General features: G+C 42.8%; 1 protein-coding gene across 1 annotated transcript; it reads left to right on the top strand.

Moving 5' to 3' along the window:
- The first annotated feature begins 16,282 nt into the window (after positions 1–16,282).
- On the top strand, positions 16,283–22,600 carry ASIP (agouti signaling protein). The gene is made up of 3 exons (XM_009940211.2): positions 16,283–16,445; positions 20,690–20,751; positions 22,424–22,600. The coding sequence occupies exons 1-3, from the start codon at positions 16,292–16,294 to the stop codon at positions 22,598–22,600; spliced, it is 393 nt and encodes a 130-aa protein (XP_009938513.2). The 5' UTR covers positions 16,283–16,291.
- Positions 22,601–24,221: the final 1,621 nt, after the last annotated feature.

Here is a 24,221-nt window from a genome sequence, read left to right as displayed (position 1 = left end):
TCCCCCTCAGAAGAGATGGAAACAGAAAGCCTTTTCAAATATGGCAAAACATACACTATGCTCTAGACAGCACTCAAAAAAAAAATTAAAGCAACTTCAGAATCTGTTAGTTCCTTAAATAAGAAGTGGTAAAAAAAATTAATTTTTGTGTTTACAAAATTTTCCCGCATGTGGGTTGTGAGGAGTTGTTCCAGTCCCAAAGCAGCAGCTCCCATGGCCTCATGTTTTCTGAAAATGTTTCAAGTCTGAAAGTCCGCTCATGTTACCTTCGTATCACCTTTCTTGCCAAAACTGCCAGAGTCTGGGAGGCCTAAAAAATAATACTAAAAAGACCTCCAAGAAGAGGTATTTCTTGCAACCATGGAAGAGTCCTGATGAGATCCTGAGGGAACACTAAAAAACTGTCATTATAAAACCAGACTTGTTCATCACACAGAGAAATGCGAAGGGGCTGCAGCTTTATTTCATGTCAGCTCCTTTCCCCTCCTCCATCACCTTTTTTCATGCAAACGCTCTTGAGGCTGTTAAAACAAATTTGCTCATTTGGCTCCTGAAAACCCATTGACACTTTGCCATTTATTCCAGTCTAAAACTTTTGGTGCCCTAGACTGCAAACACGAGCCATCCTGTCAGTGGCTACATAGCTCCCCGCTTTTTTTTGCTCTATCCCCTGGCACAGAGCTTCACAACGCAGGCACCAACACCCCCTCACATCACACATGTCATGCACATGGCTGTAACGTAGCCATCAAGAAGTATCAATGTACCATTGAAAAGCATAATTAAACCTTTCATATTTTAAAGGGCCATCCGATATGCTTCGAATTATTGCATCCACATTCTGGTAAACTCATATGGCTTTTGTACATGCAGTTTCTCAAGCTTAAGAAAGAAGCCTTTCCTCCTCTATGCTCTTACTTTGAGTTACTCCACAAAACTATCTCCTTGGAGTGGAGTTAATCAGTGAAAAGCTCCACTATTCCACCGCGAGGAAACAGGTGAGGAGCTGCTCACACACGTGCCCAGCGTTTATAACGAGCTTTCCAGGGAGCAAGCCTGCCCAACACGGAAACTCGCAGCAGTGACCCCTAAACAAGCATTAAGAAGCACAACAGATTATTTTGTCGCCAGGTCTTTTCAGTTGTTGCCCCGTTCTATACCTTTTTCTACCTGAGCGACAGAAAAAACTACCTGCCACCAGCCAAAAATGACTGCCTGAAGGCTGCTGGGTCAGGTCTGTCCCTGGGGGTTTCACATGGGGAGAAACGTGAGGGGCAGAGGATCAACTTTTGACCAGATTTTTTTCAGAGCAACAGCGAAAGAGAGAAGAGACGAAAAAAAAAAAAAAAAGCAAGCACTGAGAAAAAGCTGAAATTCAAGTAGAAGAGAATAGACTGTCCATCCTCATTATAATTTTGTCAGCTAAAATTTCACAAACGCTTTTGCATTGCTCTGGGGAGGAGGTGATATTTAAAGGCAGGCTGCTCAGCAGTCAAAGGGGAGTACAAGCCATTCCAGAAGCTTAGCCTGCATTCTCTGCAGATCAGCAGCGCAAGGGAGACCAGCTGCACTGATTGTCGTTAGAGCCCGATGAGCAGGACACCACCTTACTGTTGCGGTAGGACGAAAACATTTAACATCTTCTGCAGGGCATTGAACTTCCACTGTGGTGCTTGGACTTACGGGATCGTGTTTTACTGCTACACAGCACGGGAGATATTTGTCTGACTTTATGCTCCAACCAGTCCTGCAGATCTGTATCTCACTGGTCTGGGAAGCAATAAAGTTTTAAAACTCTCTTTACTTTGATATTTTACCTTTTTGCCCTTCTGCCTTTATTTGCTCCACTTTTCTGCTCAACTTCCAATACTTCTTTTCCAGAATTGTCCATGATTTAGGTTGTTTTGATTCTGCTTGATGTATCTAGCTCTTAAAAGTTTTGCTGTAAATTTTACTTTTTATTTTAGTCTACTTGCATCTAAGTTCTTTTCTGAAATTATTTTAAATGTTATATTCCCTCTATGCACTCTTCTGTTGTGTGATTTCAGTGTTCACAAACTACATTTCCTAAGCTGTATGTTACACGGCTTCAGCCGGTTACCTAAATTGCCTTTTTCTCCCCATCCAAGTGAGGTAAATAAAATTGCTATATAATGTTGAAGTAAAATTTTTATTTTCCTGGGGCTTTTATAAGTCCTGGAACATTTTAGGGGTTCAGATTTTATTTGTTTTGGGAGTGGTAATATTGCTTTTCATACTTCGGACTGTAATTCTTTTTCTAATTTGCCCTGTAAGTTGTCTCCATAGCACATGAGAAAAAAGTAATTCTACGTGACACATATCTAAGTGTCTAATCCTCCACTAATATTCATAGTATTATATAATTTGGGGCAAGTTTAGCAAGCAACAGTTGCTTTACATAGTTAACAAGATATGAAATCAAGAGACAATTTATGATTGCCATTTGCAATACCAGCATTTTTCTTCCAACCTAAATTTCTACAGCACTTGTATAAATTTTCTATCGGTTTTCTTTTGACTGCAGTCACTAGAAAATGAACAATAAAATTATTCATTATATTACATTTTTTGTTAGTAAACAGATGCATTTCTTACCGATTTCCATATTTTCGTCTACCTTTTCCCCCCCACTTAATTTCGTCATGTATATTAGAGACCTCTCTCTCTTTTGACTTTCAGCCATATGATGAAAGAAAAGGACAGCGCAGAAGCGCCTTTGCTGCTCTGTTGGCATTTTCATAGTTTGTGGGCCATCTTCTTCATAAGAAGACAGACTTCTGCTTGAGACGGAAAGGGTTCTTTCAGGGCAGTCTGACTGCAGAGTCTGCCCCCCACTTCAGAGTTACGCGCCTTTTGTCTGGATAGGTTGAAGTCTCTCCAGTTTGACACGTTGGGCAGTTTTAGTCACAGGCTCTCTCAAAAAGGTCCCTTGAGGCTACTCAGGTTTGGGGGGGGGCGAATTTTTGTGGGGTTTTTTTGGTGCTTGGTTTGGGATTTTTTTTGTTGGTTGCTTTTGATTTTTTTTTTTTTTTTAAGAACACATCCCTTGTTTGCCTTTTGAAATATAAAGTTGCACTTCCCTATGCTCCTCCCACTTCACAGAAAAATCATTTCTCTGCATTGAAGCAGGCTCACAAAGCTTTCACAAGCGTTCTAGCCTAAATGCAAAACTACACAGCTGATCACAGATAGGGAAGATAATTGTGGGGGGTTTTGCACATGGAAAAAAGCAATTCACTGAAAACTGAAGAACTTTGGCCACTTCAGTACAGGTTTTTATCTTTAGTATTCCCTTTAATCTGTTGCACATGATCAGACTTATCAGTAGAACTACATGCACGAATTAGCCCCTAGTATTTTGCAGGGTAAAGACCTACTAAAACCCTTGACTAGATAGCTAACACCTTGTTAATTAAGCGTGCTTGCTCCCATGGTACACATATTTGCATTGAAGAAATATGGCATAATTTTTATTTGAGTTTTAACAACATTTCTTAAAAAACACAAATTTAATGGAAAACCCCACTGAGGTTTCATTTGCTTATGAATTCTGTTTTTAAAGTCACACTATTTTTCTTCAATCTTCTTTGACTTCATTCACATGTTGAATTTTGAAGCTTGTTTCAGTTTATGCTTTGTAAGATTTTGGAAGGAGCTGCTTCTGCAGGTCTGACTCAAAGTCTGACACTCTGGAGATAAATACAGTTTATTTTCCTTGAGCTAAAGAGGTTTCAGAGATCTCGGGATTTAAAAAGAAAAAAAGAAACAACACACTTCGAAATAAAGAAGTGGAGAGGTAGGTCAAGTTGGTAGGACAACTGTAGTGCCATAACTGTAAAGGCAATGCCTTTATCTCCAGGATGATCTGTGAGAAGCGTAGCCCCAGCGTGCCCTAGTTGAAGTCAACATCCACACTCATGGCACAGATTCAGATTTGTAAGATCAGAAATAAAACTGAAGGTCTAATCGTTGGTTAGCACATAACACAGGCAATGGTGTAATTTCCAGCAATTTTGCTTAGAATTTGTATTTCTTAGTTTCTATAGCAGAAAACCCATATCAGCCTTTGGGTAGATGTTCTAAAGTGTAGTTGTTAGTGAGTCCGAATAGTCCAGATCTTAGAAATATTTTAGACCTCGCTTCTACTTCTGGTGACTTCCTCTCATTATACCTTTGTCATCTTATTTGAAAACCCTTCTGTCACCCATCCTCCTTCCAACCCTGTCAAGTGTGTTCAGGAAGTGAGACGCTCTACAGTTTCTCTTTGTTATGAAAAAGATTGAGCTTTGAGAGCTCTTTTTAGACATACTTTTCCGTTCCTTTGATCATTTTTACAGTTTAACCAAACCCTTTACACTCAATTAGTGGTGTTCTTGGAGTGTCTTCCAGAAATAGCCATACCAATCTCAAATAAATATTCTCCCTCCTATTGAAGCTGGTCCTATTTTCTCATTCAAGAACTACATTAGCACTTTTGACAGCAGTGTTACACTGTGAGCTCGTTTCCACCACAACTCCCAAACCCTTTTGAGTCACTGCTTTCCAGAACAGTATTTCCCATCCTGAATGTAAAATATTCATAGTTTTCTTAGATATTTGTCCATAGTTTTTTCTTTCTTAGAATGCTTTTTGTTTTCCTATGGTAGTTTATCATTTAACACATATCTTCCAGACATTTGTCTTCGTCCTTATTTCTCACTTAGGTACCACACATGGATTTCCCTTCTTCCATGAAGAACGCTATGCCTACAAGACTTTTTAGAGATGGTCCAGATCTCTTGTTGACCTTGCATGGATACCCAAGACTGCTGTGACATCATTCTTCCGTATGTCACATGACATCTGAGTCGCTGATGAAAGGTTTTTCCACACACAGACAAGAACAATGCAATGAATCCTATTCTTGTTTTCCATTTCCTTATTTCTAAAAGGGTTTGTAAATGCAACAAATTGATTTGCATTAAGTAGCTACAAGCTTTAATGGCTCCAGCTGTTATTATTTGCCCATGCCACAGTCAGGACAACACAACCTTGCCCCAGTGTGGAAGAATTGTCCAGAAACCTTCATTTCTCCCCATTGTCATCAGTGACCATGCCAGAAAGGTCTTCCCTCCCTCCCATTCCGTACTTTCTCAGCTGTGGCAGGCCAACATGCGTCACCAATATGCAAGCGGTATCTTCAAGCAAAAATTATGCTTCTTACCAGACAAAGATTAACCCGAGTCAGAACCCTCCAGTTAAGGATGTCAAGGATATGGGGAGGCAGAAGCATAGGATATTTAGAAGTTCCATTACACATGGAAAACAAATAAAAGACATTTATCATTCTTCTTCAATTTAGCCCTTTAGTCATAACCCCTGAAGGTTTCCCTTTTGCAGGTCCTTCTGCCATCAGCTAAGCAGCATTTCCTGCCTCTTCCAAGGCAATCAAGGGAAGCAGAGAGCCCCTGAGGCAGCATTTCCCAGTTCTTCCCCAGCAGCCTGATCCCAGGTTACAGCTCAGATCTGGCCTCGAGCCCAGGCAGCCAAACCACCAGCAGCAGGGGAGAGGCTGCAGACCCTGTTGGAGCACTTGGAGCCCCAACAGCCTCTCAGATACACCATCCTGGATTGTTCACCAAGTCTGACCACCACAGCTGTACCCCATCTTCTCTGCACCTACTACACAGTAGGAACCTCTACCACCGCAAGTAGGTATCATATGGCACGCAGCACTTCTTCCAGTTCCGTTACCATCACTGTGGAAACTCTCTGTCCTCTGACCTTCAAGCGAGTCACTTAAAATTAATCAGCAGGAAAGCCAGAGAGTAATTTTATTTTGATTTTACCATCAGATATAAATTGAGCATTGTTCTTATTTATCACATGGCCATCATCGCCAGAAGGATTATTGTTGCCCAAATGAAGCTAATTCACCATCAGCATCCACCAGCCATAGATCAAATATCACAGAATTCATATCCTATTAAAAAAAAAAAATCACCTCTTAGATGTCTTGATTGTAACACAAAAGCCAATTCGTTCCTCAATGTACAACCAGAACAAAATCTAAGACCACAGAGGCTTTATAGTGAATACAAATAAGAAATCTCAGCTATTCGTGTCTGTAAAGCCTGTAGGCAGTCATGCATAGGAAGAGAGTAGAAGGACGTGTCAAAAAAGTAATGTCTCTTAATCAAAACAATATGTAAGTTCTTACAAGGTAATAAGGGGATAAGTATTTCATATAGCTGTTTCTCTGGAAAGTGAACATGGAGGAACAGTAGTTTCACAGCTTGCTCTTCCCTACAGTCTTCTACGATAGACACTTTGCTGCTCTCCCATCTTCTGAAAACATGCCCATCCTCCAAGAGGCAGTTTCACAGAGCTGGAAAAATTGTATTTCTCCCAGATGAGCTAGAAGAAAGACTTAAATATACAGAAAATGAAGGACAGCCCACAAAACTTAAAGAATGCTTTTTATAAAGTGCCCTAACTCCCAGTATGAAGGCAGGAGTACATTTTCAAACAGAGAGTCCTGTCTCTGAGCTTTAAACAGCCTAAGGACCAGGAGAACACTGCTCTAACACAATTTTAAAAAGATAAAGTGTTATAGGATGTTGATGTTGGTGAAAATGAACCAGAAGATTAGAATTATTTACAAACAGGAAGCAAAATGATAATCTGTAGCAGGCAGATTAAATTTCAAGTAGGGCCTGTAGAGTGCTCTGGAGAGAAGCCCCCCTAGTGCTGCTATGCATCTATCACGTGATAGCATCTGACTTGGGCTTCAACCAAAACCAACAACACAGAAAAGGCAAAAGTGTCCAAAAAAAAAAAAAATTTTCATTCACTATTGAGGTAAAACTAGATATTAAAAACACTTTACCTTCCACCAGTCAATCAGAAGACAGGTACTGAAGTTGTTTTAAATCAGCTGGTCTAAAGAACTTGCCACAAATCCCAGGGTTTCATCCCAATACTGGTGGAATCAGGTGCTCCTTGAAGGAAGGCTTGATAATCAGTTTAAAGTAGGTGCTAACTGTTAAGTTGGTGAAGCTGGGTGGGAAGCTAATTTTCAATAAGACATGCAATAGCTGGTTAATTGCCAATAACTCAGATGACTATGCGGACAGTAAGGCTACTATATGTGTATTGGCTTGGCTCAGATCCCAGAAAATCTTTGGAGTAGAAAATAGAGAACTTGATTAAAAATAACTAGAGTGGAGTAAGGAGATTATTTGGCATTGGCAGGGTCACTAAAGGAACACTATATCTGCTTCTAATGAGAAGTTAGAAGACTGAACAGAAGAGCCATGTGGATAATTGAAGACCTGGGAGAAAATTAATTTCTACCTAGTAATTCTGCAGGCTCAACCTGTTCATCTGAGCTGGAAGAATATTAGCAAGCTACTTGCTCATCCAAGCACCTCTCGGAAGGAGGAAAAAAAAAATAGAAAACAAAGGCATTTTCCACAGTGAAGAGGAAGGTTTAGAAGGATTCAGTTCATAGAAATTGAAATAAGATAAATTTAGAGTAACAAATTACCAGACACTTTATCACCTGGTTTAACTAAGAATGAAGCAGTGAAATCCAGGCAGGGTCTCTAGGCTGTCGTAGCAGAAGTCAGACCAGATGATCGCAATGGTCTTGTTTGCTTTTGTAAGCCTGGAGCTTCATCAGAGCTTTGCTCTTTCCCAGATATTTAGCAGCACATTTTTTATCCAGCCTGTCGTAGGGGCTTCCGGCTACTTTCTGAAGAGCTCTTCTAAAACATCAGCTCAACAGTTGCTTTTAAAGCCATCATAAATGTACAGTGACAAGCACAATAGCTCTGTTGCAGGCAGCATCTGCGAAACAGTTTACAAGCACCACACCAGTCATACTGATCACTACAAATAGGCGTGAAGATTATCGATTCCCTGTGCCTTTTCCGCTTGGGTAGAAAAAGAGCTCCCGCCATTCAGAGTTGCGTTTTTTGACATTAGTTGTGTCTAAGTATTTCTATTATTACAATCTTATTTTTAGTTTTAAAATTCACTCCATCCTCAGTTGTGGCATCTAACAAACACCTGTATGAAAAGTGAGAGAAGGATCCAATCCCTTGCTTTATATGCACCATCACACTGGATAGTTTTTAAGAAGGTGTAGTTTTATCTGATTTCATGGGGTTTTTTTAATCTGTGTTAGTTTTGAATATCAGAAGTGGCATAACAGACTGACTGACAGACATATGTCTAATTCATTCCTAAATATCTCTGACTTCGGAGACTGAATAATTATCTCCAGGTAAGCTCTTCCAGTGCTACCCTGTCCTGAACATTGGAAAGGTTTGCCTTGGGTCTCATTTCAACCTCTACTCCTTGATTAAAAATAACTAGAGTAAGGAGATTATTTGGCATAATTCAAACCTCTGCTTGTTGTCCTGTCCATCCTGAGCAAAGAGCGCAGTATCAGAGCAGACAGGGTGGCTCCAAGTGAGCAGCAGAAGGGAGGAGAGCAAGCGGTGTAATTTCTAGTGAGTTACAATAACTGTAATGGACAAGTTTTTATTTTCAGAAAAACTCTTTTCAGTGGTGCCCAGCGACAGGACAAGGGGCAACGGGCACAAACTGAAGCACAGGAAGTTCCGTCTGAACGTGAGGAAGAACTTCTTCCCTCTGAGGGTGACGGAGCCCTGGCACAGGCTGCCCAGGGAGGCTGTGGAGTCTCCTTCTCTGGAGATATTCCAGACCCGCCTGGACGCGGTGCTGTGCAGCCTGCTCTGGGTGACCCTGCTTCAGCAGGGGGCTGGACTGGGTGATCCCCAGAGGTCCCTTCCAACCCCCGCCATTCTGTGATTCCGTGATTCTTGTAATAGGACTCTCCTTTTTTAGTCCAAACATAGTTGATGTCTGAATTCCAGTGAGTCTTGACTTCTAGCTGCCACGAAAAGTGATTCTCACCCTTTTTACCGCCCATTACCATTTGAGCTATGATGTCACAGTGGACTCAGCTGAAGATCCTCAAGTTAGAAATTTATTTTCTTCCTTTTCAGCCCATCCAAGCTCAAGTGAGTTTGTCTAAACAGTGTGATATGGCCAGATTACAGGGAGTTTGATAGATGAGTGTAGCTGCAGGGAGAAAAATAAACACAGGGTAGTTTAAGAGTCTGTGCTGAGCTATCCCCTCCCTTACATACACAGAGAGTTAAAAATGACTGCACTTGCACATCTCCAGAAAAATACTACAGATAGCATCTGTAAATCAGGGGGTTTAAATGCATACAAGCCAAATTATGCCTGTCACTGCATATTCCTGCACATAGCAAATCTTTTTAGATTGGCTGCGTGCCTCGCTTGTCTTTCCTAACTGCTCTGTAGTGATCAAGAAGCCCCAGGCAGTCTGAGGTCATAAGCAGGGTTGATGCTGTCCAGACAACTTCTGCAACTGCATCTGTGCATATGGTTATCAGACGTAGACAAAGGAAAGGGTCAGCTTGCTTCCATGCATCCAATTATGCCTATTCTTAACAGGAATGGACTGTAGAGGATGCTGTCAGCTCCATATTGATGATTTATGTAACATATATGCATGACATGAGATACTCAAACGCCCAGCTCTGGAGCCCTCAGCACAGGACAGAGCTGGAGCTGCGGGAGCGGGGCCAGAGGAGGCCCCAGCAATGATCCGGGGGCTGGAACCCCTGTGCTGGGAGGGAAGGCTGGGAGAGCTGGGGCTGGGCAGCCTGGGGAGGAGAAGGCTGCGGGGAGAGCTCAGAGCAGCTGCCAGTGCTTGGAGGGGCCTGCGAGAGAGGTGGAGAGGGGCTTTTTGACAAGGGCATGTAATGATAGGACAAGGGGTAATGGCTTTAAACTAAAAGAGAGGAGATTTAGATTAGCTAGAAGGAAGAAATTCTTTGCTCTGAGCGTGGTGACACCCTAGCCCAGGTTGCCCAGAGAAGCTGTGGCTGCCCCCTCCCTGGCAGGGTTCAAGGCCAGGCTGGACGGGGCTCTGAGCACCCTTGGCTGGTGGAAGGGGTCCCTGCCAAAGCAGGGGGGTTGGAACAAGATGATCTTTAAGGTCCCTTCCTACCCAAACCATTCTATGATTCTATGAATCTATGAAAGCTGTAAAGCCTCCTGCTTCAGCTAATGAAATGTGTTGCCCCAAACTTCGAGACCACCACCCATCCAGACTTTGAGCACTGCAGTCCTCCAGGATTTGAGGACAGCCTTCCATCAGGTTTTGATCACTCCATTCCTCCAGCGTTTGCTGGCTGTGCTCCTGCAGAATTCAATTACTGCAGTCCTCCAGGATTTGAGGACTTGAAGGATGACTGTTATGTCATTCTTTATTTAATGAAGGAACAGGTAACACTAGACACAAGAAGAGTAAAGCTCAAAGTCAGTACAACTGAGTTTACTACAGAGATGAAACATGTCTCCAGTACTCTAAGAATTGCCTTCCTTTTTCAAAGTAAAGGGGGAAGTTTGAAACCATTTTTGCTGTGGCTCATTTTACTTTTGTTGAAAATACAGTACAACAGTTCGATGCAATCCAGGAAATGAGGGAATGGAATATGTTAGTAAGATGCTTTTAAAACTGTTAGATGTAATTACAGCGTATTAGTATCCAGGCATCCTTAAAAAATTCAAGAATATTTGATCACTAAAGCACTGTTTCTAGGCATAGAACAAGACCCTTTTGCCTGATAATTTTCAGGCTTATCACAAGTGTAAATAAAATGTTCTCACATTCGTCATCAACATGTATGAGGGAATGGAGGCCTGCGCCGCTTTCCGTGTTAAGTCATGTCAGGTGGAGTATGAAGAAATTGGGTGTATAGGACAGTATCTTTGGACACATTGCTAGATCACAGAATATCTCAAGCAATGACATTCTGTAATAATTTTATTATTCTTTGCTGGCGTCCATTCTAATTGAAATGCATTTTTGCTCCACATGGGTGACCAAAATTGGACACAACAGACTAAACGAAAATCAGTATCCTGCATACACTACTAAATGCTTTTGTATTTCTGTTACAAATACTTCTCTTTATACGCCCTAGAACTGAATTTGCTTTCCTCACAGCTGCATCACACTGTCACTCTTGGTCATGCTGTGATCAACACACCCAGTTCTTCCCCTTCCATCATTTGAAACACAGAAGCCATTAACCTCAGAAATTTTTTTGCTCTCACTTTTAAGCGTTTGAACTTGGCCTCTGCACTTTTGCATCTCACGCAGTTTCGCTGCTTCATCCCTCACGATTCTCCAGCTGGAGATGACAAGAACAAGGTAGGGAAACAATGAAAGAGTGCAAAATGAAAAAGACTTCAATGCATAAAAGGAAAGAGAAATTTGTCTAAAGTAAACTGTGTCAAAAGCAACAGGGCACAGTGGATCACTGAAAATGAAAGAAAATAAAAGGTAGAACAAGAAAATAGAAATAAAAGCAGCAGGGGAGCAAGAAGGGTAGAGTCAATTCAACAACTTAAAAAAACATTAACGTTCAGATTGCACAGAAACTTAACACACCACATCAAACCCTACAGAAGTCTCTCTGGTGCATTTACGTCTGTACAACATATACAATTCATTTTAGTAAGCTGATTGTGCTTTTAGAATAGCGAAACTAGGGAAAACACAGCGCTCCTTGTGCTAGGCCCCTGTACTTGGGAATGAAAAAAATAAATACACAGAAGACCAGAGATGTGAGTCTGGAATAAAGAACAAAAGAATGAGAATGAACTGAGACAAGCCCTCCAATGCCACCTGCTAGTTTGACTTTGGTCAACAGTATTTTATAGCCTTGTTTTCAATTTAAAGGAGAAAAGAAGCAGAAATTTGGATGTACCACGCTGGCATGCCATAGAAGTTTTAATCCAAGAAATTCATGTTGTCTTTTTGTTTAAAAACAGGTTCAGATTGCACCGTTTTCTATCAGTGAAGAAGGATTTAAACCTGTTTTATGAAAAGGGAAAGCTGAGTCCTTGCAGCCACCTGGCCACAGCAGGGAGGAACCCGGTGTCCTGCCATCGCACCACGCTCCGTGTGAGGGTCTCGCACAGGCAGCAGTAACACAGGCTTGTCTGGCTGCTGTCTGGGCAGACTGACAAAATCCCTGAGAAGGTATGTAACCACTGAGCTTCACTTGCAGTTCCAGCTCCAGGGAAATTTCTGGAAAGCCTAAGGGAAAATATGGGGGCTGAAGGATAAACTTAGCTAATAGCATAAGCAGAGGTATTAGAAGAGAACTATAGTCTCAACTATTACCCTTAAAAGAAAAAAGACTGGGACCTGAATTTTCCTGAAGTCTGAAAAAGGTTGCTTTTCAGACATATCTATCTTCATACATAGCACATGGATCATTTTTTAACCAAACCGAGGTTATATTTAGACCCAAGTACCATGACCGTGCGCTTCATGTTTTTTTAAACAAGCCAAAATGCAAAGGTAAAACATGAAATAATGAACAAAGTATCAGACTGGAACAGACTCTCAAAACATGGAACCTGTTTCCACAAGCATGGGCAATTCTTTAAGAGCCAATCAGAAAAGTTAAAGTTAGAATGGATGATGCCCAAAAAAACTACACGAATGGGACAATCAAACAGTGTTATTTCTCCTGGCCCTTGACTAACACAAAATGGATATTATGGGGGAATAAAAAAGCAAGAATCGATGACTTATAAATAAGTAATCACTTTCAGAACAAATGCAATAGCTATTACCGTTTGTGTAAAATGCATTTGTGCAATGATTTTTATACTTCTGTACGAGGGATCCACACAAATCTAAATCTGAATTCCCGATTCAATGTCAGAACTCCTTGGTAAGTGGAATTAACATTGCTCTCATGACTTCCAGAACAGCTGAGTCTGGCAGAACTCAAATGCTGTGGTAACTATCAACACAAGTGATTCGAACGAGTGCAAAACAAACCCTCCAGAGATGTGTCCATGCAAGTAGACGCAAACAGTAGGGCTGGCAGCAGCCAAGAAAGTTATCTCCAGGAAATGTAGTGGCGTTTATTATTATATATCTAGCTGTACTGAAGAAAAGAGAAAAACTAGGGAGTATTTTGTGGATTTCCTATTATGATCTGCAGCAGATGGGGATATACGGGATGTTTCCCACAGGAGGAAGTCTTTTCTACTGACCCTACGATTAAGGTCAAAGGGAGGGGATGGATGTGTGCATGAGAAGACCCACTGTACTCCATCTTTGCCACGGTTGGTGAGGCCATAAAAGTACTTTTGCGATGATGATTATTGGTAGTTAGGTGGTTAGGTTACGGTTATGTTTAAGTGAAAGTAGCACATTCAGCATCACGCGCGTAGGGGGGTTGCGAACGATGGAGACGCACTGGAGTTCAGCAGCCAACCAATGTGAATCACAGCGCTTAACTCTCAATGCAAAGACACCCTGGAGACACTGCTTGAGACCACGCGAGACTGCTACGGATGGCTCAATGACAGTGGCGATACCCTGCGGGGCACACTGCTGGCAGTGCCATGTTCCACCACCCAGAAGGAGGATACGGCCATTGGGTCCCAGCCACAGGGAATGCCCCGGGCATCCTCTTGAGCCTCACACCTCTGGGAGGTGCACACTGGTTGGGTGCCATGTCACCAGTGAAGGGTCTGCAGGAGTGGGTTAGCAGACTCAGTGGCATCCAGAGGACCAGGCTGAACCCAGTGTCCGCATCCAGAGGAAGCCATGGGAAATAGTCACCAGAGACACCTTCCTGGAGATGGAGGCCCCTATCTGCCAAACTCCAAAGGTTTGCTGCTTGCTGCGGGCTGAGATTTGGGAGGTGGTGGAGAGGCTGCCAAGGCTCCTCTGGACCCTCATGCTATCACCCGTTGCTGTCCAACCAGACAGCCACCAACAACACAGCCAAGAGAGGCTTTGAGCATATCCAGAATAACTCAAGCAGTCAGTGGAGCAGGGGTATATAAAAGATGAAGTACCTGATGTCTTCCCCAGACTGGTCAGGTCTACTTTTGGCCTGAGCCTAGAGACAGAGCCTCTGGGAACATGGCATTACCCATTGCAGAGGAAGCTACAGTGCAGAGGGCACTTAAACCAGCTGGACATAAAAAAGTCCACAGGACCAAGCAGGGTGCATCCCAGCATGGTCCCAGGTGAAGATGCTGGTTGATGTTACTGCCAAGCTGCTTGTTTTGAAAGGTCATGACAACCGAGGGAGGCTCTTCATGACTGGAAAAAGGAAATATCACACCCATTTTCAAAAAGGGCAAGAAGAGGATCCATGGAACTACAGGTCAGCTGGGCTGACCTCATTCCCTGGGAAGGTGGTAGAGCAAATGTTCCTTGAAGTCATTTCCAGCCACAGGAAGGACAAAAAGGAATTGTGAACACCAAGTGTGGATATACTAAAGGCAAATCACACCTAACAAACCTGACTGCCTTCTGTGCTGAGGTGGCTGGAGGTGCAAATAACTCGATATGTGCATAAATGGAAAGGAGAGCATATTGCTCAATGCATACCCTGAATGCAATAAGGCCTTTGACAAAGTCTCCTTATAGCCAAACTGGTGACATACAGACTGGATTAGTGGACCGTAAGGGAGGCAGAAAACTGGCTGGTGCACAGGCTTAAAGGGTGATGATCACTGGTATGAAGCCCAGCTTCTGGCCAGTTACTAATGGGTCCCTCAATGGCCAGTACTGCTTAGCATCTTTATTAATAATCTAGTTGATGGAATAGGGTGCACTCTCAGCAAGTTTGCTTGTCATACCAAGTTGGCAGGAGTGGCTGATATGCTGGAGGAGCTGATCAAACAAGAGGTTTTGGGAACTCTGTCCATGGAGGTATTCAGGTCTTGACTGAATGAGGCCCCAGGTGAACCTGATCTAATTTGGCACTGCTTTGAGCAGGAGGTAGGACTACAGACCTCCATATGACCCTGCCTCAACTACTCTACAGCTGAATGGATAATGTCTTGTCAAAGTTGATTTAAGGCATGCACTTCCACAGCACCACAGAGATTACAAAAGTATCTCCTGTAATAAAATAAAGACATTGTTTTATTCAAGAGTTGAGCAAGAAAAGTATTCAGTACTGCAGAATAATGTTGCCACAAGGCCCACAAATATATAGTGGCAATAAATAAATTCAGGCTGAAAATTAAATTCCATTCTATATGGAAATCAAGGAGACGTGGAGAGGCTTTACAATTGGAATAACAGAGGTCTACCTAGTCTTGAATCTACAAAGAGACCAACATGCGCTTACAGTGGGGGATAACAATGTATTGGAGTCAGTACTTCCAGAAGTTCCACTCAGTTTTTCTTCCTCCAGCCTCCAGAGCTAGAGGGTTAACAATCGCAGCAGACGGCTACAACATCCAAAATTTCAAATTGAAAAACACCAAAATGAAAAAAATTGCAATGACCTGCTTTCACAGCCACCAAGAAGGCCAAACGGGTGTCAGGTGTCCTAAGCATTTCTTTTCAAACAGATCAGCATGTATTTTCTCTGAATAATTTGACTCAGCTTCATTCTAGCTTTCTAAGCACAAACGAGTTTTCCGAATGCTGCCTTTCTGCACTTCGGGTTTGTACCTTGTGGAGTTCTACCTGTCATTCCTGAATTTAGGGAAATCTGCTTTCTCGAAGTCCATTGCTTTAGTTTTCTCCCCTCGGTTTCCGAAGACTGAACTCTGTCAAACATCTGTATTTGCTCTTAATGGTTCGTCTACACTAGGAGACAATTTTCTACGAGGTCGTATCTATTTTGCTGTTGTAACCTTACTAAGGTTACATTTGGTTTCACTCCCTTTTTTTACCACTACTAGTGTCTTTTTGCTGACTGGAGGCTGGCAGTGCCTCTGGGGGAAGCACAGATTTCTAGCACAAACATTAAAACAAGATTTTCTGGAAAAAATCTGATTATGCGATTGAGCTTATCAAAACTGACAGCAGAAATTCTTCTCCCCTTAGTCATACAGTGAAAAACACTGTAGAACTCAATGGGGAGAACTCACAGCTTTTTGGAAAATAAACCTTTGGAAAAAAAAAATCAGGAAAAAAGAGTAAAAGATCATCTGAGAGAATTATATTTGAGACCACATTTTTCCACTCGGACAACTGCAATCTTAGGTATTCCGGCATCAGAGGCAAAGTGCTAGAAATGAAAGAATTGCCCAAGGTACGTTGTCAAAGCCGCACAACATGACAGAAACCCATTGCTGAGATTTTTACCCTTGCATCTCTTCTACGTGCAAGTTTTGACCGCCTTTGGTTTTCACGAAAACGGCATTTTTCCTCCCCAGGATGGAAAGTCAGAACGTCTTCCTAAGCCTACTGCTCTGCTGCAGTTTGCTCAGAGCTGCTGATTCTTATATGGTAATTGAGGAGAAGACAGAATGCAACCTCTCCAGGAGCAACAAAATGAATCTCCAAGATCTCCCGCCCATCACCATAGTAGGTTAGTAAAATCTGCCGTTCGGTGCCAAATTAACGAGATTTCCAGAAAATACAATTGTCAATAAATATGGATCATTTGGATAGCTTACTGCAGCATCGCAATTTCATACAAAGGCCACAGCAGTACCCAGAACTGCAGTGGCAACATGGCCGCAGCATCCAAGGGTGGCAATTTGGCAAAGCACAGTTCAGAGTAAAAAAAAAAGAAAAAAAAAACCACAGACAACTTAGCTTTACAGATTTCTCTACAGGTCCTATCATAGTATAAGTCTTTTTATATTGAAGAGAAGTGCTTTTCTGTTAATACGGACATTCATCTGCCTTTGAAAGTCTAGTGCAAATAGAAAAAGGGAACACAACTCTTTTTTTCTTAGGATCTGCTCTTGTAGCAGAGAAATCAACAGTTCTCTAAGCTACTAACGTAACCTCTGTTTACCTGTGTGCCAAGCGATCTTTCAGCAGGGGAGGAAAAGAGCGCTGCAAGGGAGAGCCAGAGGTCATCTGTTTACCCAAGACAGGACCAGCTGTGTCGGTACCGTCGCGGCAGGTGACCATCTGTCCTGTCAGTGAAGAGCCTGCGCAGGGCAATGCTTCACTCTCTTCTCCACAACTTTTTTCCTAGCACCTGCCTTAACTCTTTCAATGTAATTTAAGCCAACCTTTTTCTTTCGATAAACTTGCAGGTATTTGGGGATAATTAGCTGCAGAACATCATTCATAACTGTGTCAAAATTTTAATAATTCAAAAAACACGGTTTCTCTTGGTTAGCTGCTTTCTACAGGGTTTTAGGACTTTTGCTGAAAGCAGGTTGGTTTCTTACCTTTGTTCCTGTATTTTCTTGGCACACTTGCTCAGGACAGTGTTTCCTTAAGGAGCGACAGTTGCCCCACACAGGCATTTCCAATGAAATCTGAACCCCTGAATCCTGAGTTAACTGCAGGTTGTTTAACTGCAAGTTTATTAAAGCTTGTGCTGGTCGACAGCCTCCCAAGCCACCTCATTTCAGGGTCCTTGTGATTCTAGATGCCTTCAGTCTTACACTTCCAACAATTTTTTTTGCTCCAGTTAAAATCGGAGGTATAAAACACATTCCCTGCAGCTGATTTCTCTATCTTCTTGCAAAAATGTCCCCTGCCTTAAACACGGCAGACAGGCTATGTCATGCCATATTGCTTCGTCAGCAGGCATCCAAGATAGCAAAAATCCCCTAACGCTGTCAAGCCCTCCTGCTCCAGAAGGTTCCGCAATGCCTCCCAAAGACCCCGCCTCCCCCTCGGCCCCACTTGGCTGTCTGCAGGAGACACCTCCTCCGGCAGCAGCCGAGCATCCAGGTGTCCTCCCCACTCCACAGCGAAGCCCGGCTGAGCTGATTTCCCCTTTTATAGTCACCAGAGAGAGAAAGCAATTAGCCAAAGCAAGCAAAGAAATCCACAGCAGACTCAGGGGCTGAATCTAAGCAAACAACACAACCTCCAGCTCACCTTTACACTCGTTCTTCTCCTATACACATACAAGCAGACTGAATATTTGACACTGAAAACGCAAGAATAATTCAGAGGAGCAGATCCTGGCATAACGCTCACCTCAGCTGTAGTCTGCTTGTCTCACAGGACAGCGTAACGAAGCCAACATCATTCGCCAGCCGGAACGGGATGTAAACCACCGATCCTAGTCAGTGCAATGCCTGTTGTAAGACATGCTCCTATAACGTGACATTAGCTTTACATGCCTGAAGTATAGTTTTTCCTCCCACTGTTCCTCAGAGCTGTATAACCGTAACTGTAACGATAATATAGGTAATAAATGAATGCCCTCCCCCCCTCAAACAGCCCAAAACATGTATTCTTCATCCTGTAATTACATAAATCCTTGCAATTATTAAATATTCAAAAAGATATGGATAGCAAATACTGGAACAGACAATGAGTCCCCGTTTATCGGTGGGTGTACGTAAATTCTCATTTCTAGTTCAAGTATGCTTACTAAAAGTTGTTATTCAGGAAGAGTATGAAGCCACATTTTATTAGCAACATTGGACTATCATTTTCGAGAGAACTGTCAACAAAACTTCTCCTTTGCAGATGATTATGTGTCAGCTTGCTGATCAACTCCTACACTGTATTTCTGGTATGCTTTGCTTCACCCTGAACAGCTGGTTTTGGAAGCTTAAGTCTTTCAGCAAACGCTTCATAAGTAAGCCCAAACATACACATTCTACTTCCCAAATGAGAAGTATTTTCACTTTTAGTCTCACACCTGGTTGCATTTCAGAGGCAGTGGGATTTAACTCCAGCATCTTTTTCAATGACCACCCCACATTCTCACACTTGTTCGGGAAAATTAAAACCAGGTTATTTTTATAAAAGGAATTTGTAAGTTGTGACATGATCCAGATTTTTCCAAGAAAAAAGAATGCAGAGAGATAAGTTTAAAGGGAAACCCAAGAGAATCTGTCATGAATATTTTGTGAAGCTATTAGGACCAGATTGTGATAATCTGGTCTCAGGTCCAAATGGGACCCAGACTCTATCAACCACAGTAAAAGCAATTCCTAGTTTCACTGCAGCCTCAACTCTGCCCCACTAGACTTTGCTGCTGGATAGGCACCCACCTGGGTGTCCTGGTGGACGACAGGTTAACCATGAGCCAGCAGTGTGCCCTGGCTGCCAAGAAGGCCAACGGGATCCTGGGGTGCATCAAGAAGAGTGCGGCCAGCAGGACGAAGGAGGTTCTCCTTCCCCTCTGAACTGCCCTGGTGAGGCCTCATCTGGAGTACTCTGTCCAGTTCTGGGCTCCCCAGTTCAAGAAAGATGAGGAGCTACTGGAGAGAGACCAGCGGAGGGCTACAAGGATGGTGAGGGGACTGGAACATCTCTCCTACGAGAAGAGGCTGAGGGAGCTGGGCTTGTTCATCCTGAAGAAGAGAAGGCTGCGAGGGGACCTAATAAATGCTTATAAATATCTGCAGGGTGGGTGTCAGGAGGATGGGGCCAAACTCTTTTCAGTGGTGACCAGTGACAGGACAAGGGGCAATAGGCACAAACCGAGGCAGAGGAAGTTCCGTCTGAACGTGAGGAAGAACTTCTTCCCTCTGAGGGTGACGGAGCACTGGCCCAGGCTGCCCAGGGAGGTTGTGGAGTCTCCTTCTCTGGAGATATTCAAGACCTGCCTGGACAAGGTCCTCTACAGACTGTTGTAGGTGACCCTGCTTCGGCAGGAGCGTTGGACTAGATGACCCACAGAGGTCCCTTCCAACCCCGACCATTCTGTGATTCTGTGATTTTTTATCCCAATCATTCATTACATACAGGTAGTGCTTACTGCAAACCTCCCACACACAGAGTAAAGGTACCAAAAATACCCTAACAGATTAGTGAGCTGGGAAGCGTCTCACACTTCAACAGCCTTGCTGTGTTACATCCCAAGACAGGTCTTGGTCATGAAGCTTATATGTAGCACATCTAGCTTATAAACAGCATTAGAGCTGATACGATAACACTAACTGCAGTAAATGCTATTAGCCCTCAAGCAATACTGTGAGGAAGTTCACAAACACTAGTGATTTGATCTAAAGAAACAACAAGTTGCATCAGGCATAGTCTGAACACGCCCCCCTCAGATTTACCAGCTCCAAGATTCAACTCTACAAATATTCCCAACCCTTTCAAAGCTTCAGGCACATCCCTGAAACACATCTGCCAGTAATGCTTTGTGAAACCAGCTGATGGGTGAGAAGGGAACACAGAACTGAAGAATGAAAGGTGGCATCAGACAGATGAAGAGTTCATGCCAAATCAGCAAAGAGGTTTTTTTCTTGTGAAAACCAGTGTACTCTTGCTAATTAGTGCCAGAATTATGCAGGTAACACCACCTTGTAACAGAAAATATGGAATTCTAAAGGTTTTCGCTGTTTTTTGTTCATGTGACTAATGTGCATAAGTACCCCCATCTTTTTTTTTCCTTTTTTGTATCTGACCAAACAATGCGTAAAAAAAGCCCTCCTACAATACAAACATCAGTGCACTTCTGCTTTGCATGAGCAATAGCGACGGCACGAGTGCAGCCGCGCTGTGTGTGAGGACAGCTCCTGGAGATCACGGTCTTCACCACAAAACACGCAGTGATGGGGTGGCATTGCAGGTTATCTGCCTTCTATCGCACAAAAAAATAGTATTAGGCACTTCAGTTAAATAATACATGCTGTAAAACTGATTTAATGTTATGTTGTGCTATTCTCTTTGAAGATTTAACTAAAAGATCCCAGCAGGTCAGCAGAAGAGAGGCAGAGAACAAGAAGTCTTCCAAGGTAGGTGGCTGTTCAGAAATATTGTTGAAGTAGGATGGTTTTTTACTTCTACAGTTTTCCTCCATGCATTCAGTTGCAAGGCTTCTACAGCCACTCCCTGATTTAAATTATTCACATATAGTTTGAAGCTCTAAATACTGTAAAAACAGATCCAAAACATTAATGGCAGAAAGAAAACTCTGTGATCTTAGATTAGTTCGAGGTTATTGTTTGGGTTTGGGGGTCATCTTGGTTTTGATTTTGCTTTTGTTTTTTACAGTCCTCTCTTACACAAAATGTACTTTAACCTTGAGCTGGTTTAAGTATTCATAAAATTATTCAGGCATCTGCGGTAAAGATGCATCATTCCCAGTCACACTGCGTGGGTAACTGCACAGGCTCAGGGGCACAAACTCTGCATCTCCCGATTTTTAACTGCAGGGGCCAAAACATTAAAGCAGAGGCATACAAAGAAGTTGGTGCTTGGTTGAAAACGTTAACTAGTAATTTTCTCAGACCAGTAGATTCAGACTGACAGATTTCCTTAATGTGATGTTACCCATAGGTTTCAAATGTGAAGTATTATAGTGGCTGGACTCCTATTTTTTAAAGATTGTCTAGAAGAGTAGAAAATAGCATTTTTACTTTCTTTTTAATATGTCATGACAGCCATTTATAGCCAAACCAGTCATTACTGCAGCGAGAAACATTTAGAGCTCATTCTTTCCTTTCTAATTGATGTCTCACATGGTTAACCGCCCTTGAAATACTTCCTAAATTCACAGGATGACCCAGGTTGAACAGGGCCTCAGGATGCCACTTAACTCCACCTTCAGCTCACAGCAGGGCATCCTTGTGATCAAACTTTGTCAAAGTATTTTGGCTGAAAAGCTCCTAAGGCACTTAGAGACCACAGAACTTTGTACCTTAAAACTGAAACTGGGAAACTACCGACCTGTAAGAGTGCCTTGGGTGCTGGAGGGCTCCAGAGCTCTCTCCCAGGTCCCAGGCACATGCTGACCAGCCCAAAGTTCTCCACCTTTCCAAATCATGGGCAGAGAAGCAGCGCTCTTTGGGTAGCCTGAGAGATCTTTTTCAGCTCATTTACCTGTGTCTGGGGTTAAGGACTCCCATGCTCAGATCTGATGCAAAAAGGATTACCAAGATCCAAAGGAGGCTTGACAAACCAACCATGTGAGGTAGGGCATTGCCAAGTCACCTCCCCTCTCTCTCAGCCTCACAGCTCAGGAAATGAAGTGGGTACCAGCCCCACAGATCAGCAGGGAGGTTTAACTCTTTCCTTCCAAGAGTTTGGTGATCCAGGAGTAATTCCTCACTTTGTTTTGCTGATAACATCATTGTCTTTGCAGATCTTTGTGTCCCTTTCTTTGCTGCTGCTACACTCCTCCCTACAGAGCATTTTCCATTGCTCTATCCAGTCATGTTCCTACTTGCTCAAAATCTGGGGCTGAGGAGCTTTACCCTTTTGCTCAGTAGCTTGGTCTCAAGCCAGCATTTCCCATGCTGCAGTCCCACCCTGTCTCTATATTGCTACTAATACAGGTCTCACTGCTAGCAACCACCTACTCATCTCCAGCCAGAAGCTCCCACAGTTTGTGTTCTTTGCACCTGTGCTTTATTCTGACCCATACTCATTTTGCATTTATATGCATTTTCATGTTTTTCCTTCTAGAAAAATGCTGAACGAAAGACACCTCCGAAACCAAGGCCCATTCCGGCTGCTGACTGCGTGCCAAACTTCAAAACCTGCAAACCACACTTGAATTCGTGTTGTAACCACTGTGCTTTATGCAAATGCCGATTTTTTCAGACCATCTGCAAATGTCTAATGTTAAACCCAAAGTGCTAAGCCAAACTGGGAACACAATAAGGCTCCTGTCTTTCATTAGCTTCTCAAGTGTATATTTTAAACTGCCCCATGTGTATAGCAATCAAAACAGAGAGCCTTGAAGCTGGCAGCTTGCATTAGCACATCTTAAAATTAAATGTACAATGTTTATTTCTCATGGGCTTAATGCTATCATAAACAGGATGTGTTTTTCAGGGAGCAGACAACCAGGCAGACTGACACTGAGCAGGTATTTGCAGCAACACGTACCTGTGTTTTAAGAAGAATTCTGGGTTCTTCCTGGTTTGGGGGTTTCTTGTTTGTTTAGGATTTGGGGTTCTTTTTGAAGGGTCATATTAAACACAGACTGCAGTATTGTCTCAACAGCACTGCAAAACTTGCACCAATGGCATGCAAACGGCCACACCAGAACAGCACTGGTTAATCCAGGGAAGGACCAAAGCCTGGGTTTGCCCACAAGGACAGCACAGCGCCAGTTTCCAGCACAGCCAAAATATCATCCTGAAAATGCAGGTTTCACAGTTAACTCCCTTTTCACACATTCAGCAAAAATCAGGACACAAATTTATATAGCTTATTCTACCTGAAAAGACAGACCTGAAACGATTAGGCCATTTTTCAGTCATCCCCAGCTGAGCATCAGTACATTCACCTCCAAGGTTTTTAGTCATTCTACCCATAACCAGTATGTCCAAGATGTATAATATACATGGATCTTTGAACCCTGAATGTATCTGTGCCTCATGACTTGGAACGTTTTCCCCAGCCGCATCCATAGGAATAGAGACCTCAGCTGCCAAGGACAGAGTGCATATAGAGCCCAAAAGCAGGAACACATATCCAGAACTTTGAAGAAGAAAGGAAAAATCACCAAAAAATGAATGTGTATCCCACATGTACATCTTGAAGAAAACCATTACAAGCAATCAACCTCTTTTTCTTTGCACATTCGTACTACAAGCAACTCCCAGCACCTACCCAAAGTGTGAATTTAGGTGGCAATCTCCATGTGCTGCATGCAACCAGTGACCACAAAAAAGAAAAAAATCAAATGCTGTATCAACTCTTCAAGGCTCAGAAACAGCTCTGAAAGCACGGATGAAGCTCAAGGCAGCAGCAAACAGGTGTCTAGAAGATATATTTCTCTTGTTCTTAAGTTCTTTGCCTCAATCTTGAGTTATCCAAGATGGCACAGGGGGAAAGCCCCTCTTAGTTAAGCTACCAGGAGAGATGTGGTAGGTCACAGCAGAGCAAGGAGGGAGCATACCCAGAAGCTGTCCCATATATTGAAGACTCTTCATCTGCCAGACTTCAGCTCTTTTTACCTCTTCTGTTCTGTATCTACAACGTCCCTCTCCCCGACTCCTGTATACTCTTTTTTCTTCTGTGGGCCTTTCTTGATTTTAGTAGTTTCCCTTCATCCCACAACCGCTGTGGTGGCTGGCAACAGCAATGTGCCCTCTCAAGGCTAAAACTACATCTTGTGCGTTCACTCCACCTGGCCTGCTAGATGACTGCACCAGTGCTCTTTAGCATTCACAGTCATATTTTCCAACCGTGAATTTCTATTTCAAATCCTGAATTTTCTAATGCTTTGTGCAGGTCTAACTGAAGAAATTTC

Source organism: Opisthocomus hoazin, chromosome 18 (assembly GCF_030867145.1).
Source record: "Opisthocomus hoazin isolate bOpiHoa1 chromosome 18, bOpiHoa1.hap1, whole genome shotgun sequence".
Lineage (NCBI taxonomy): Eukaryota > Metazoa > Chordata > Aves > Opisthocomiformes > Opisthocomidae > Opisthocomus > Opisthocomus hoazin.
This window is presented reverse-complemented; position numbering and strand designations above follow the sequence as displayed.

Excerpts from the sequence above, each read along its gene's own strand:
- ASIP (XM_009940211.2), top strand. The coding sequence starts at position 16,292 with ATGGAAAGTCAGAACGTCTTCCTAAGCCTACTGCTCTGCTGCAGTTTG. Across the intron at positions 16,446-20,689 it reads CCCGCCCATCACCATAGTAG|ATTTAACTAAAAGATCCCAG; the intron begins GTTAGTAAAATC and ends TTCTCTTTGAAG. Across the intron at positions 20,752-22,423 it reads AGAACAAGAAGTCTTCCAAG|AAAAATGCTGAACGAAAGAC; the intron begins GTAGGTGGCTGT and ends TTTTCCTTCTAG.